The sequence below is a fragment of the Trichoderma atroviride genome, chromosome 4 (genome assembly GCF_020647795.1).
Source record: "Trichoderma atroviride chromosome 4, complete sequence".
In the NCBI taxonomy this organism is placed as follows: domain Eukaryota; kingdom Fungi; phylum Ascomycota; class Sordariomycetes; order Hypocreales; family Hypocreaceae; genus Trichoderma; species Trichoderma atroviride.
This window is the reverse complement of record NC_089403.1, coordinates 2,054,824-2,067,477: the sequence shown is the minus strand read 5'-3', so window position 1 is coordinate 2,067,477 and position 12,654 is coordinate 2,054,824. Positions and strand designations below refer to the sequence as shown.

General features: G+C 53.7%; 7 protein-coding genes across 7 annotated transcripts; 4 read left to right on the top strand and 3 right to left on the bottom strand.

Moving 5' to 3' along the window:
- Nucleotides 1-364: 364 nt before the first annotated feature.
- Nucleotides 365-1,588, top strand: TrAtP1_008002 (uncharacterized protein; the record flags this gene model as incomplete). Its single annotated transcript, XM_014092790.1, has 1 exon — nt 365-1,588. One exon carries the CDS (start codon nt 365-367, stop codon nt 1,586-1,588), a length of 1,224 nt encoding a protein of 407 aa, XP_013948265.1.
- A 328-nt stretch (nt 1,589-1,916) lies between these two features.
- Nucleotides 1,917-2,935, top strand: TrAtP1_008001 (uncharacterized protein; the record flags this gene model as incomplete). The annotated part of the gene is made up of 2 exons (XM_014092789.2): nt 1,917-1,977; nt 2,031-2,935. 2 exons carry the CDS (start codon nt 1,917-1,919, stop codon nt 2,933-2,935), a joined length of 966 nt encoding a protein of 321 aa, XP_013948264.1.
- A 239-nt stretch (nt 2,936-3,174) lies between these two features.
- TrAtP1_008000 (uncharacterized protein) lies at nt 3,175-4,933 on the bottom strand (the record flags this gene model as incomplete). Its single annotated transcript, XM_014092788.2, has 2 exons — nt 3,175-3,435; nt 3,512-4,933. 2 exons carry the CDS (start codon nt 4,931-4,933, stop codon nt 3,175-3,177), a joined length of 1,683 nt encoding a protein of 560 aa, XP_013948263.1.
- Nucleotides 4,934-5,744: 811 nt separating this feature from the next.
- On the bottom strand, nt 5,745-8,595 carry TrAtP1_007998 (uncharacterized protein). The gene is made up of 5 exons (XM_014092786.2): nt 8,421-8,595; nt 8,296-8,337; nt 7,659-8,194; nt 7,155-7,548; nt 5,745-7,094 (listed from the first exon to the last, which is right to left on the bottom strand). The coding sequence occupies exons 1-5, from the start codon at nt 8,563-8,565 to the stop codon at nt 7,021-7,023; spliced, it is 1,191 nt and encodes a 396-aa protein (XP_013948261.2). The 5' UTR covers nt 8,566-8,595; the 3' UTR covers nt 5,745-7,020.
- TrAtP1_007999 (uncharacterized protein) lies at nt 5,893-6,557 on the top strand (the record flags this gene model as incomplete). Its single annotated transcript, XM_014092459.2, has 2 exons — nt 5,893-6,092; nt 6,299-6,557. 2 exons carry the CDS (start codon nt 5,893-5,895, stop codon nt 6,555-6,557), a joined length of 459 nt encoding a protein of 152 aa, XP_013947934.2.
- Nucleotides 8,596-8,750: 155 nt separating the features above from the next.
- TrAtP1_007997 (uncharacterized protein) lies at nt 8,751-9,397 on the top strand. The gene is made up of 2 exons (XM_014092785.2): nt 8,751-8,886; nt 8,976-9,397. Exons 1-2 carry the CDS (start codon nt 8,821-8,823, stop codon nt 9,264-9,266), a joined length of 357 nt encoding a protein of 118 aa, XP_013948260.1. The 5' UTR covers nt 8,751-8,820; the 3' UTR covers nt 9,267-9,397.
- TrAtP1_007996 (uncharacterized protein) lies at nt 9,398-12,582 on the bottom strand. Its single transcript, XM_014092784.2, has one exon. It carries the CDS (start codon nt 12,073-12,075, stop codon nt 9,502-9,504), a length of 2,574 nt encoding a protein of 857 aa, XP_013948259.1. The 5' UTR covers nt 12,076-12,582; the 3' UTR covers nt 9,398-9,501.
- Between the last annotated feature and the right edge of the window lie 72 nt (nt 12,583-12,654).

Here is a 12,654-nt window from a genome sequence, read left to right as displayed (position 1 = left end):
TAGCCTAGAAGCTCTGCCAAGTTGGCAGTTAATTTGCCGTGGAGCTTTCTGATGTACTGTAGTACTGGGTCTCTCTCCAATAACGCACCAACCTACCCGAGGCAGTGCGCTAAGCTGTCTGCTGGAGGGCCCGAGCTATTATGGGCCACCCGCGCCCAAGGTAAGTACCAACTGCCCTGTGCTGCTGGCCATATGCGCTACGTGGTTTGCTACTCCAGAGGCTCAACTGCATTAATCTCCTGCTCATGCAAGCTAAATACTCGGACAAACACCATCTAATCTGCGCCTCTCTTTACCTGAGCTTTGCATCTCCCAAGTCAATGCGCCTTTAATCTCACTTGGTCTCCCTCATCTCATTTCCGCCATGGCAGAAGCTTTGCAGGATCTGCTGGGCAACGGGCAGAGCGTGGATGCTGCAACCTCGGACTACATCTCGTACCTGGCGGGACAGCCCGTTGATGCCCTGCGGACTTCAGAGCGCCAGCTTCTCTCACAGGCCTCCAACTCGACGCTGCTCTCGATCCAGGGCCTCTCCAAGAAGTCGTACAAGGCGGTCGTCAGCTCGGCCGAAAGCCATGCCTCTCTACGCGAAACGGTGCCGGCCCTGTCGACCAACGTGCTGCAGCTGAGCCGGCTCATCTCCAGCCTGGACTCGCAAGTCGAGCACTTTTCCACCAGCGTCAGCAAGGCCGGCGACAACAAGCTGATTGCGCGCCGGAAACAGGTGCTGAAGCTGCTGGACAACGCCGACCGCCTGACGGATCTCATGCAGGTCCCTACTCTGTTGTCGTCCACGGCCAATATCTCGCCCCTGGGCTTCTCCTCTACGCTTGACCTGTATGGCCACATCCAGCGCCTTGGAGCCCTGTACCCGAACTCACAGCTTGTCCAGCATGTGCTGAGCGAGTCTGAGGTTTCCATCCTTCGGCTTGCCACGGATCTCATCAACACGCTGAAGGCGCCGAACCTGAAGCTGGCTGCGACGCTGAGGACGGTGGGGTGGCTCAAGCGAGCCATTCCAGATCTCATACCCGCAGCGCCGGCAGAAGACATGATCCCCGCCGTCTTTCTGATTTGTCGGTTCGTCACATTGACAGCTACTCTCGACGCACTGGAGCCTCTCCGCCGCCTGGCTGAGGACGAGCGGCTGAGCCAGGAGAAGACACCACAGTCGCGGTCCAATGGCCAGCACACAGAACGCTTTCTCAAACGCTTCATCGAGGTGTTCCGAGAGCACAGCTTTGGCATTGTCTCCATGTCCAAGAGTGTGGACACCAACCTGGGCAACGCATCCCCCGACGACCTCGACCTGCTCCATCCTCTGCCCTCTGCGCTGTCTACATTTCCCATCCACCTGGTCAACATCCTGCTCGAGCCAATCCGCGTCTATCTGCCCGCCGTCAAAGACAAAGTCGCCCGCGAAAGCATTCTCACACAGGTGCTCTACTGCGCCGGCAGCCTGGGCAGGCTCGGAGCCGACTTTGGCATGCTGTTAGCCATGGCTGGAGTTGGCGAGTGGGTGGATTTGGTCAAGCGCCATAGGCTGCTCGCCGGGCGGCTGGAGTCTGTCATCGGAGATTATCGGTAAAACGCCAGGCACTTTTTTTTTGGTCACTGTGCGCAGATGCGTCATCGCAAACCTTGGACCGCATGCATTGAGCTACGAAACCTTAACCAACCTCTCAACAAATCCATCGACCTTTACACCGTAGACTATATCATAGCACTAATATCTTACTGCCACGCTATCGATTCACAGACGCGCACAATTGGAGCTCTTTTTGTTTTGTTTATATATTTACATGAGGGCTTTCTTTGAGCTTGGTGTTATCGCAGTGTAGCTTACCAATTAGCAAAGCTCAGCTACATCACATCTGCTCGCTCCTCTGCTTGAGCCAGACTCTGATATAATTATCATGGGCACAACAACACCATCGTCATCGTCATCATCATCATCAGCAAAATCAGCTGTGGCAGGTGCGCGTCTCACAATGGCACGTTGTATGGAAATTGCTCATCCCAGCTCCTAGTGCAACACTTCCTCTCTGGCCTTGGGTCGGGAGTGGCTTCAGCCGTGCTGCTGCAGCCGCTGGATCTCCTCAAGACGCGGACGCAGCAATCGAGTCGTCTCTCACTGCTGAGCTCCTGGAAGGAATTGACACAGTCGCCACATCCAATCCGGGCGCTGTGGAGGGGAACTGTGCCGTCGTCGCTGCGCACAGGCATAGGATCGGCCATTTACTTCTCGTCGCTGCATAGCATCCGCGAGTTCATCCAGCGGTCAAATGCACTCAACCAGCAGATCCATCCCCACAGCGCCTCGTCGTCGTCGCTGCCGAAGCTGAGCAATTCGGCCAACGTGGTGGCTGGCGCTGTGGCACGGACATGGGCAGGCTTTGTGCTGATGCCGTTGACCGTCATCAAGGTCCGGTTTGAGTCGACTCTCTACTCCTACCCTTCCATGTGGGCCGCCGTCAAAGATATCCATCACCAGGCAGGCATCCGGGGCTTCTTCTCTGGCTTTGGCGCAACTGCCATCCGGGACGCCCCTTATGCGGGCCTGTACGTATCCATTTACGAGATGCTGAAAAGGGAACTGGGCTCCTTCGTTTCTCACGACGGCATGACCCCCTCCATGGCCAGCTCTGTCAATTTTGCCTCGGCCATCTCGGCGGGCGCAATCTGCTCGGCAATATCAAACCCAATCGACGTCTGCAAGACGCGCATTCAGCTACAGCCGGACCAATACCGGAATATGATTCATGCTGGCTACAGAATGGTCACTGAAGAAGGCCTCCATTCATTATGGCGCGGGCTGGTCCTCCGGATGAGTCGCAAAGCACTGAGCTCTGCGCTTTCATGGACGATATACGAGGAACTCATCCGTAGATATGCTGGCAGCTACGGCGCAAGGCGTAGTCTCAAATCAATGTAATTTGGCTAAACCTGATATTCAGGATTTAGAGAAAAGAGGGAGAGAAAAAAAAGAAGACATGTTGCATAAGGGTCATAAGATTCATAAGAGTATCAAGAATATTCCACTCTATCAATCAGGAAAATACAGCCTCAAAACCAATCAATAGCAGTAATACGGACTACATAAAATATAGATATCTGGCCGGAAAACAATTTTTTGCAATAAAACATGGTCTCGTAAAAAAATCATTCATTAGTTTAGGACGGACGAGCTCCTGCCAGGTACATAAGCAGCGGTCCTGGAGACTTGCTCCTCTTGCGGTCGTGCTTGGACTTCTTGCGGATAATCTCAACGTCGGTGCTTTTGCTTCGGTGGTGTGAGTGAGACGAGCGCCTGGTGTCTTCGACCATTAGGGTGGTCCTGCTAGTTCGCCTCTCTCGAACCTGCTTGGTGTGTTCCCAGAACTGGTCTTGCTCCCATTCGGGGACCCAGCGCTTGACTAGGACATACTCGGGATCCTGTTGGTATTGGAGATATATTAGTCAGGGCTCGATATCAAGACATATCATTGCCGATTAAAAAAGGAAGGCTTACAGCGTCAAACTCAAAATCAATGTTAAAAGTGCGCAGCGTCTCAATGGACAGGTACCTGCGTGCCATTCGCGTGTACGTATGGCGCTCCATATGAAGCTCCGGAGCTGGGAGAGCCGGCACCATTGCGAGGTTGCCGGGGGGGTGAGCCATTCCGGGAGGCATTCCCGGAGCCATGCCCGGAGGCGGAGGCAGGGCCGGGGCCGGGGCCGGGGCCTTTTGCACCTTCTTCTGGCTGAGGATAGCCTCGATGGCGTGTTCGTCAAGGCCCGACTTGAGGAGATCGTCGTGCAGGCGGCGCTTGTACTCCTTGTCGTTTTGCTCTCTCATCTTTTGTTCATGAGCAATGCGGTCGGCCTCGGCCTTCTTGTATCTCTCAACAGCGTCGTGAGCCAAGGCATCGCGCCGTCGCTTCTCCTCAGCCGCCTCCTCCTCCTCCTTGAGGCGCTTCAGCTCCATTTCCTTCTTGATACGCTTCTCCAACTCTGCCTCTGCCTCGCGCTTCTTGATGCCTTCGAGCGCAAGCTGGGCATGGCGAAGCTCAGCCTCGTCACGATATTCTTTATCACGCTTTCGCTTCTCATCGGCGGCCGCTTCAGCTTCCTTGTGTCGCTTAAACTCAAGCTCCTTTTGCTTAAACTCAAACTCCATCCTGAGGCGCTTCTGTTGCTCTTCTTCGGCCTCGCGTTCCTTGTGTCGCTGAAACTCGAGCTCCTTCTGCTTATACTCAAGCTCCATCTTGATGCGCTTCTCTGCCTCTTCATCTGCCTCACGTTTCTTAATTACTTCAAGCTGGCGCTGCGTCAGGCGGAGCTCCGCCTCTTCACGATATTCCTTCTCGCGACGTCGGTCCTCTTTTTCACGATCCTGGTTGATGCGCATCAGTTCAAGGTCGCGGCGTGCTTGCTCCCCTTCCCAATCATCTCGAGTCATCCGTCCGGAACGAGGCCCGTGGGACGACCGGGAGGAGCTCCGGGACCGAGATCGAGATCGGGACCTGGAGGAGCGGCGATAGACGACAGGCACTGCCGCCGGCCTGCGGCTGCGACGGTAAATGTCATCCTCCTCGTCCGAGTCGTGCTCGTTGTAGATGCGGTTGTTGATAATAATGGGCGCTGGGGCCGGCGCTGGAGGAGGCGGCACCGGCGCTCCAGCCCCGACGGCTGTGCGGCTGTTGCGAGGGCTCTCACGAAGATCACGAGGATCACGAAGATCACGGGGATCACGGAGATCGCGCGGAGGCGATCGGGTGCGCAGGTGCGAGGCGACGACGGTGGTGCGCTCGGGGCCAATATAGGTGGGCGTGGTGCCGTACTCGTACTGAGGTCCCCGCACCGGCGGGCTGTGGACGTAGCGCACAGCGGGCGGGGAGCGGTCGTGGCGAACGCGGACGCTGATGTCGTCCTCGGAGTCGTAGAGGCTCATGGCGGCGAAACGAGCGGCAGCTCTCAGGGAGAAGACGCAGTGCAATACAGGAAATGAACAGACAAGTCGCTGGTTTGCTCGCTCGCCCGCTCGCTCGCTCAAGCAACGAAAAGCACAAGCAAACGCAGAGCAAAAGGTGGAATGGAAGAGGTGGGGGTGTCAAAGGACAGGCGGAAATGGCGAGGTTACATACCGCAGCCAAGCGAGGCCTGGCCAGCTACCCGCCTGTATTTATACCCCGTGCGGCTCAGCTTCTGCTCCACAGGGTGCCAAACAGCAGCGCCAAGCAGGTGCAGGTACCGCTCCGGCGCATATGTCGCATGTGCTGCGATTAGTCGTGGCACGCAGCGTGGTGGCCTCTCTTTTGCTCGAGCTGCAGCAGTAGCGCTTAGCGGTTGGCAGCGATAGCTGGGAGCGGGGAGGAGCTAAACCGGGCACGGGATGATGTGACGAATGACGATGCAACACACCCGCTCTCGCTCGATCTTGGGATCCTCATCCTGCGAAAAGTGACAGAGGCGACAGAGACAGAAGCAACAGAGACAGACGCTTGAGAGGGAAGTCGACGGGATGGAGAGTCTCTCGGCTGCCGTACCTGCTGAGTTTAGTAGTAGATGCCCCAGGCACTCCCAGGTAGTACTGAATAGCGTCACGCTCTGATGCCATCGTTCAAAGAAGCGCTGCTCTGTTACCGCGCTAATCCCTCTCCGTGCTAGGCCCTGCCTTTAACGCATGGCAATCCCCCTCCCCTAGCGCAAGCAGCAGGGAAAAAAAAAAGTCCCCTGTGGCAGATGACCCGGCCCGCCCATAAGGCTGCTACCCAAACTCTCTCGACTCACATAGTCTCAACCTTTCTGCGCAGAGGTCTAAGCCGAAGCGTCTCCGTTCCAAAACCATCATCCCGAAACAGGAAAAAGAGAAGGAAAAAAAAAAAAAGAGGCCATATTCACAATCGCACAATGACTGCTCAGTTTGCTTCCCATGGGCGCGGCGGCGCTGGCAACATGGCCGACGCAGCGCAGTCGCCGTCCATCAAGGCCTCGGATCTCGAGACGCCGGTGCTGAAAACAGCCGTTGTGACGACGGGCCGCGGCGGCACTGGCAACATGACCAAGAACGACGACCCTCACGAAACTCGTCTTCGCCAGGACGTCAAAGCGTAAGTTGAGGATATTCCAGCATGCTGCGAGAGATGGATTTTTCTTTTCCCGTTCTGCACACCATCCCTTGCCGTTAAGGCGTAACCTTCTCTGACTTATCATCCTTCCCCACTGTCACTCTTGTTGGCATCTCCATCTCTCTGGCATATGCGAAAGACACTCAAGGAATAATGTACAATTTCTCACAATGCGCGCTTGTGTACAGAGTACCCCGGCGACTTAGTTCAGGAGCCCAGTACGCTGGACGCGGCGGCGCTGGCAACGTCTTCAAAGGCGAGGACGAACTCGAGCGGCTGACGCGCAACCGAAGCGGCGAGCAAGCCATCGACGAGGCCCCCGAAGACGCTACCGAGAAGACATCTGAGAAGACGTCCGAGAAGATTCTGGACAAGACAGACAAACTTGAAAAGGTCGAACCAGCCGCAGCAATAAAGAAGTGGCTAATGTTTGGAAGGAAGCCATGACAGCACCCGTCAGCTCCCCTTTTGTGTCTTCTTTTCCTCCATCATTTCTTTTGTATTGTCTCTTCTCCACTTCATTATATCTCTCCTCTTTTATAGAAAGGATTTGGTTCATGGTGTTGGGGATTCCCGAGGCGCATCTGTCGACTGTTAAACATTTTGGCACGGAGTCTCTCGGCGGTATAACGGTATTCAAAATGCGTAAGCTTGTGGGCTTTAATTGGGAAACATCATCTGAGGCCACAAGGGCTTTCCATTAACGGAGCGGGTTTGGTGTTTTTTTTTTTTTTTTTTTTTTTTTTTTTTTTTTAAATATATATATACCTATGTTCTTGGTTACAACATAACGTGGCCTATCATTACAACTAACTACTACTTGGTTCTGTCGCTGAGTGGAGAGCGTGTTTCATTATGTTGCCTGTTTTATTTTGTTTTATTATGTTTTCTCTTTTCCCTGGGTCGGCTTTCAAGGTTTTGTCAGTCGGTGAATTTCCTCAAAGAAAAACTTCAGGTTTTCCGGGTTCACTCCTGGTGTAATACCTATAGACACAAGTTATTCAGTAAACGCAGACACATAAATAAGATGGGCATATCTCTTACCATGTCCCAAGTTTGCAATCCAGCCCTTCTTCTCGCCAGACCAGAAACCCTTGACCATCGTCTCAACAGCCTCGGTGATGGCCGCCTTTGTGCCGTACAGCACTCCAGGGTCGGCGTTACCTTGGAAAACAATGTTTCGGTCTCCTCGAATTCGTACAGCCTCACTAGGATCTTGCAGCCAGTCCATGCCGACAACGTTGTAGCCCAGATTGCACGCCGAGTCGAGAGCGAACCAAGCGCCTTTGGGGAACACCGTCATGGGCACCTTTTCAAGCCCAAGCTCTTGGAGCTTCAGAGGAAGCTTCTGAGCAATGTGAGCGAGGTAGGGCTCAGAGAACTGCTTGAAAGAAGCAGGACCCAACTCTCCAGCCCACGAATCGAACACCATAACCAACTGGATGATACACATCGTTAGCTACCCGATTCATTGCACGAGATAATGAAATGATGCAGAATGCTACTGAAAAAGATGAAGCGGTGAGGATTGAACAATGAAAGCCATACCTGAGCTCCAGCCTTGACCTGGTGAGCCAGATGGTCCACGCAAACATCGGCAATCTTGGCCAACAGCTTCTTCGATTCCTCCGGGTACTTGTAAATCCAAGTCTTGACCTGAGCAAACAGCTTCGTGCCACCGCCCTCAACCATGTAGCAGAAAAGCGTCCAAGGAGCACCGCAGAAGCCAATCAGCGGCACTCTGCCCGCCAGCTTCTTCCTCGTCAGGGTAATAGCCTTGTACACGTAGTCGAGCTCAGCGGCCACATCGACCTTGCCGCCGAGAACTTTCTCGTACTGTCCGTCGAGCGGGTTCTGGAGCGGGTTCGGGAAGTGCGGTCCCTTCTTGTCCACCATCTCGACCTGCATGCCCATGGCCTGGGGGATGACGAGGATGTCGGAGAAGATGATGGCTGCGTCCAGCAGGCCCTCGAATCGCTCGACCGGCTGCAGCGTCAGGGTGGAGGCGACCTCGGCGTCTCGGCAGCACTCGAAGAAGTCGCGCGAGCCTTTGGCTTCATGATACTCGGGCAGGTAGCGGCCAGCTAAGAGAACTTGTCAGACAGGGCTGTTCCCCTTGTGATAGTGTTTCTCTTTGCGACTCCTTCTTTTTTCAAAGGGAGAAGCTCGAAAGACAAAAACTCACCTTGGCGCATCACCCACATGGGAGGTCGTTCCACGACCTGGCCTATCCAACAGCGCACATATACGTATAAGCAACAAACTTCAATTCGCAGGCTGCGCAAGACACTCAGAAGGCAATAAACCCACCCCGTGCCGCTCGCAGCAGCAGGTCGTTCTTCAATGGCTCAAAAGAGTGCTCGGACATCTTGGCGGGAAAAGGAAATGAATGGAATTTTATATGTAGCTGAATATTGTAGGAGCCCAAGCTGTCCATGTGAGCCGAGTCAGCCATGGAAAAGGCAAACCGCAAGCTCGAAACCCCACCATCCAAGCCGATTGACCGTCATGCCGAGTTGACTGCCCCTCGTCGTATGTACAGGTACGTACCTTTGCTGGAATACGCCCACCTTTCCGCATGTCGTTTTCGGATGCCTTCGGCCCGCGTTTCCTGGTCCTGCGCGCTACTTCATCTGAGCTGTCACCAAGCTGTCTTATCAGTGCCGTATGATATACGCATGAATGCGCCGAATCCAGCATCGCCGGAACAATGTCGTCGGAACAAGAGCTTCAAATCAATCCCGTTGTTGGGGACTCAATCGTCCATAACAACAAGGTGCGTTCAACCCGAACTCCTCTCGCAACCGCGAATGAGGGTTTCCTACCATCCCAACTAACGTGCTAACCTCCACCTCCGCGATGCAGGTCCTCACCAATCTCCACAGCCTGACAGCGTCTCTCTTTGGTGTCAGCGCAGGGATTCTTGGCCTCGAGTCCTATTACGGCTTCTTGTTCTACATCGTCTTCTCAATAATAACAACCATTCTGTTCTACACCTTTCAGCTGGCGCCGGGCTCTCTGGCAGAGGGACGCAGCGTCGTCGACACCAGTCGGTATTACAGAGGCGCCCTTGATATCTGGACAGGCGGCATAACGAATGGATTGCCTGGATTCATTCTGACATGGACATTATTCTACGGATTAGTGAGAGCTTAAGAGAGGAAAGGGAAAGAAGGGAAAGAAAGGGAAAGGGAAAGGGAAAGAGGAAGGGAAAGGATAGCCAGCGAACTTTGCAATGATGCGGATGTGCCATTACGATATCTGTCAAAACAATAATTTATTCTTAATGCCTATAATAACGACCCACTGATTTCTCTCAACGCTCATCAAAAAACGCTTCTCACAACACACACGCATACATATATACCACTGCTGACACGGAAAACGAGTGTTAACATACCACGTCTGTAATCTTTCCAACAAAACCCTGCAACCCTGATCCATCGTGGCTACCGTTTCCCATGATAATCACTGATGACCCTAGCTCAGCCCACTTTCGACTGTGCACTAATTCTATAGTTACCTTTGTTACTGTATCTCTTGAAGAGTCTTTTGTAGTCTCTGCTTTTTGGTCCGCGTCGAGGGGCCCAATTGTCTCGCCTGTTTCGCCGCGGTGCTGAACAGAAACATCGAGGATCCGAGCAGCAGTCCTGACACAGGCAAAGAGAACGTTGACCAGTGTGCCCGAAGGTGGGAACTGAGCACCGTCCTCCTCAAACACTGCAGTGAACCCACGGGAAGCGTGGAGCGGCATTTCACTATCAGGCATGTCCATAGTTGGAGTGCTAATAACCATGCCTCTTCGAATCTGAGGGGGATCAGGTAGGACTGTGAGATCGCTGTGGTTTGTCTCGAAGACAAGCCCAATCGATCCAACCTGGCCAGCTTCTAATGTTCCAACTGGCAACCGAAGGTTACGAATGCTCACAATGCGTGCTTTCTGCCACTCATCCGAATCTGTTGACGGGGATACTGAGCCACCACTCTTGTTCCCATTGGAATGCGTAGCTGAAATCGCGCGCAGTGCCGGTGATCCACGACCCTCAGGTGATGATTGATATTCAGTTCCGGAACCACGATCAAGCGCATGGCTCGACGAAAATGGCCCTACAACAATGGTTTGTCCTATAGAAAAGCTGCCAAGACGGACATGGCCGGATACAATAACTCCGTCCAAGTTTGCCAGCGAATCATCAAAAGATCTGGGCAAGCTGAACGTGTCATCAATATGGAATATATTTCTCGGTTGCTCTGACTGAGGGCTTGCGTCTCTGGAACTATGCGACGTGGGCGCAGGAGGTAAAGGCAGGCTCGCAAGGAGAGCATGGACAAGGCCAATGCCCACCCCTTTCAAAACGCTGGTAAACACGATAGGAACACGCTTCAGCAAATCTTGCTCGGATATGTTTCCAACAAAGCTCTGCACCTTGTCCCAGTCAGTCTGTGGAATCTCTGACAGCTGGTCTCGTGGCTGTTGGTCAGGCTGCAAGAGTTTTGGCACACGATCCGCATCCCGTATAGCACCGAGGATCTTGGTCATGGTTTTTTGCAGGGCCACCTTGGATGCGAGATCCAACTTTGTAATGACAATTGCCAATGGAACGTCAAGTTTGAGCGAGAGATCCAGATGCGCCTTGACCAAATCAGTCTCCCCTGAATCTGGTGCCGGTGCTGTCACGTCATGGGCTCGAGACGTCATTTCAGCATCGTCAGCAGCAATGCACAGGACCATCCAATGGGGTGCCCAGTTCATGAGTCCGCGAAACACGGTATGTCGATATCTCGGGTGGCCACCAGAGTCAGACATGAATACAAGTCGACCGTCGTTGGCATAGTCGTGAATGTCGAGCCATGATTCAATATTGCGATGGGAAAAGCTGAATATGAGTCTTTCTTTATATCCAATGAGCTCCTGTGCAATGGAGCTGGTCATTCCGGACGCCATCTCGTGACGATGCTTCAGTAGGCTTAGGCGACTCTTGCCCCGGCCATTGTCCAGAGTCCCTGTAGATAGCGTTCCTAAGAGGCTGGACTTTCCCGATGCTATGGGGCCGGTCAGGGTAACCCGTAGTTGCGGTGTTGTAGATTTACCATGGCCTGGTACTGTGGTTGACGCAGCAGAATCCACGGGAGTTCCTTCAGCAGATTCGGTGTAACGCTTGGTATCCTTTGAATGTAGCAGCTCAGTGCTGGGCGTGATGAGTGCCTCGGCTACCCAGAGTCTGTCCCGCTTGGCGACCTGAGTCGGTCCCTGAGAAGCATTTCCATTGAGGTCGGCTATTTCGATCCATTCGCAATCACCCACAATCACCATTCGCAGGACAGTAACGCCGCACCCGAGGCTAGCTGCCATGATTCTCAAAGTCGCAATGCTCTCGTCCAGCTCGTCCTTGGCCAGTCCGACAAGGTGTCCATCGTCAGAAACGCCAATCTCGTATAGAGCTCCTTGCGACTCCTCAAGGCCAGGAATCTGAGTGCCGTAAAGATCAGGCGAATCTGCGTCTGTGCTGCCGTCAGGCAGCTTCGGGATCTTGACCTCTCTTGAACTCGACGCATGATACGGCGACGACTGCTGCAGGCGCCACAGCAGCTGCGTCGTGAGGCGCTGGAGCCGTTCCTGGCGAGGCTGGCTCGACGATGCAGGAGTGGGAGAGGCCGAGTAAGAAGCTGGAGAGGCCGAATACAGCGCCGACCCGTCTCCGGGCTGCGCATGAAACCTGTCTCTCTTCTGGTCCGCCGTGCTCATGTACACATAACCGCGTCTTGATCGAAGCAGTAGATGAAGCTTATACTCGATCGGGCCAGTCTGCGGCTCTGCATCCAGCCTCGTGACGCCATACTCGGACAGCAAACCGGTCTGAGTCACCGCCGCACCTGATGCCGGAGAAGTGTCTGCGTCGTCTGCCAGAATCCAGGGCGAGGAGACCCGAGGAGGATCCGGGTCGTAGGTAAAGACTGAGGCCATTGAAAGCGATTATAACGATTTGATATGGATATTCCCTTCCGCTACTGAGACAACCTGAATCATACTATGAAGGTCCGATGTACTATTGTAAAGCAATGCCGGTCATGGGATATCATTATGGTAAGCAGCTGCGATACTAACGGCAGGGGGTGCAAACAGCCTCCTGATGATCAAGAAACAGGGAATGAGAATAGTAGGAGCATGTGCTGAGCAGTTGGTAAGGAATGCAGATTGGATTAAGAAATGCGAGTATTTAAGCAAAAATCAGCCCGTCAACGAAATGAGCATGGAGGAGCCAAGCCACTGACAGCGAACGCGCTCAGCGCGAATGTGTGAGTCAACACAGTTTGACGGTGTCTCCTGACGCATGGCCGAGGGGAGCAGGTACATTAAGAGGACCGGTTGATGCAGCCCGCTAGCGGTATAGACGCAAGGTAGAGTTTGGGAACTACCGGATACAGATCGAGCTATGACTAAGATGTTTGTAGTGGCAATTCGATGCCTGGGGAGGAATTAGCTAAGCCTTGTCAAAAGCCCCTTGCAATTGGAAATGAAGATGGACTGCGTTGCTGCGTGATA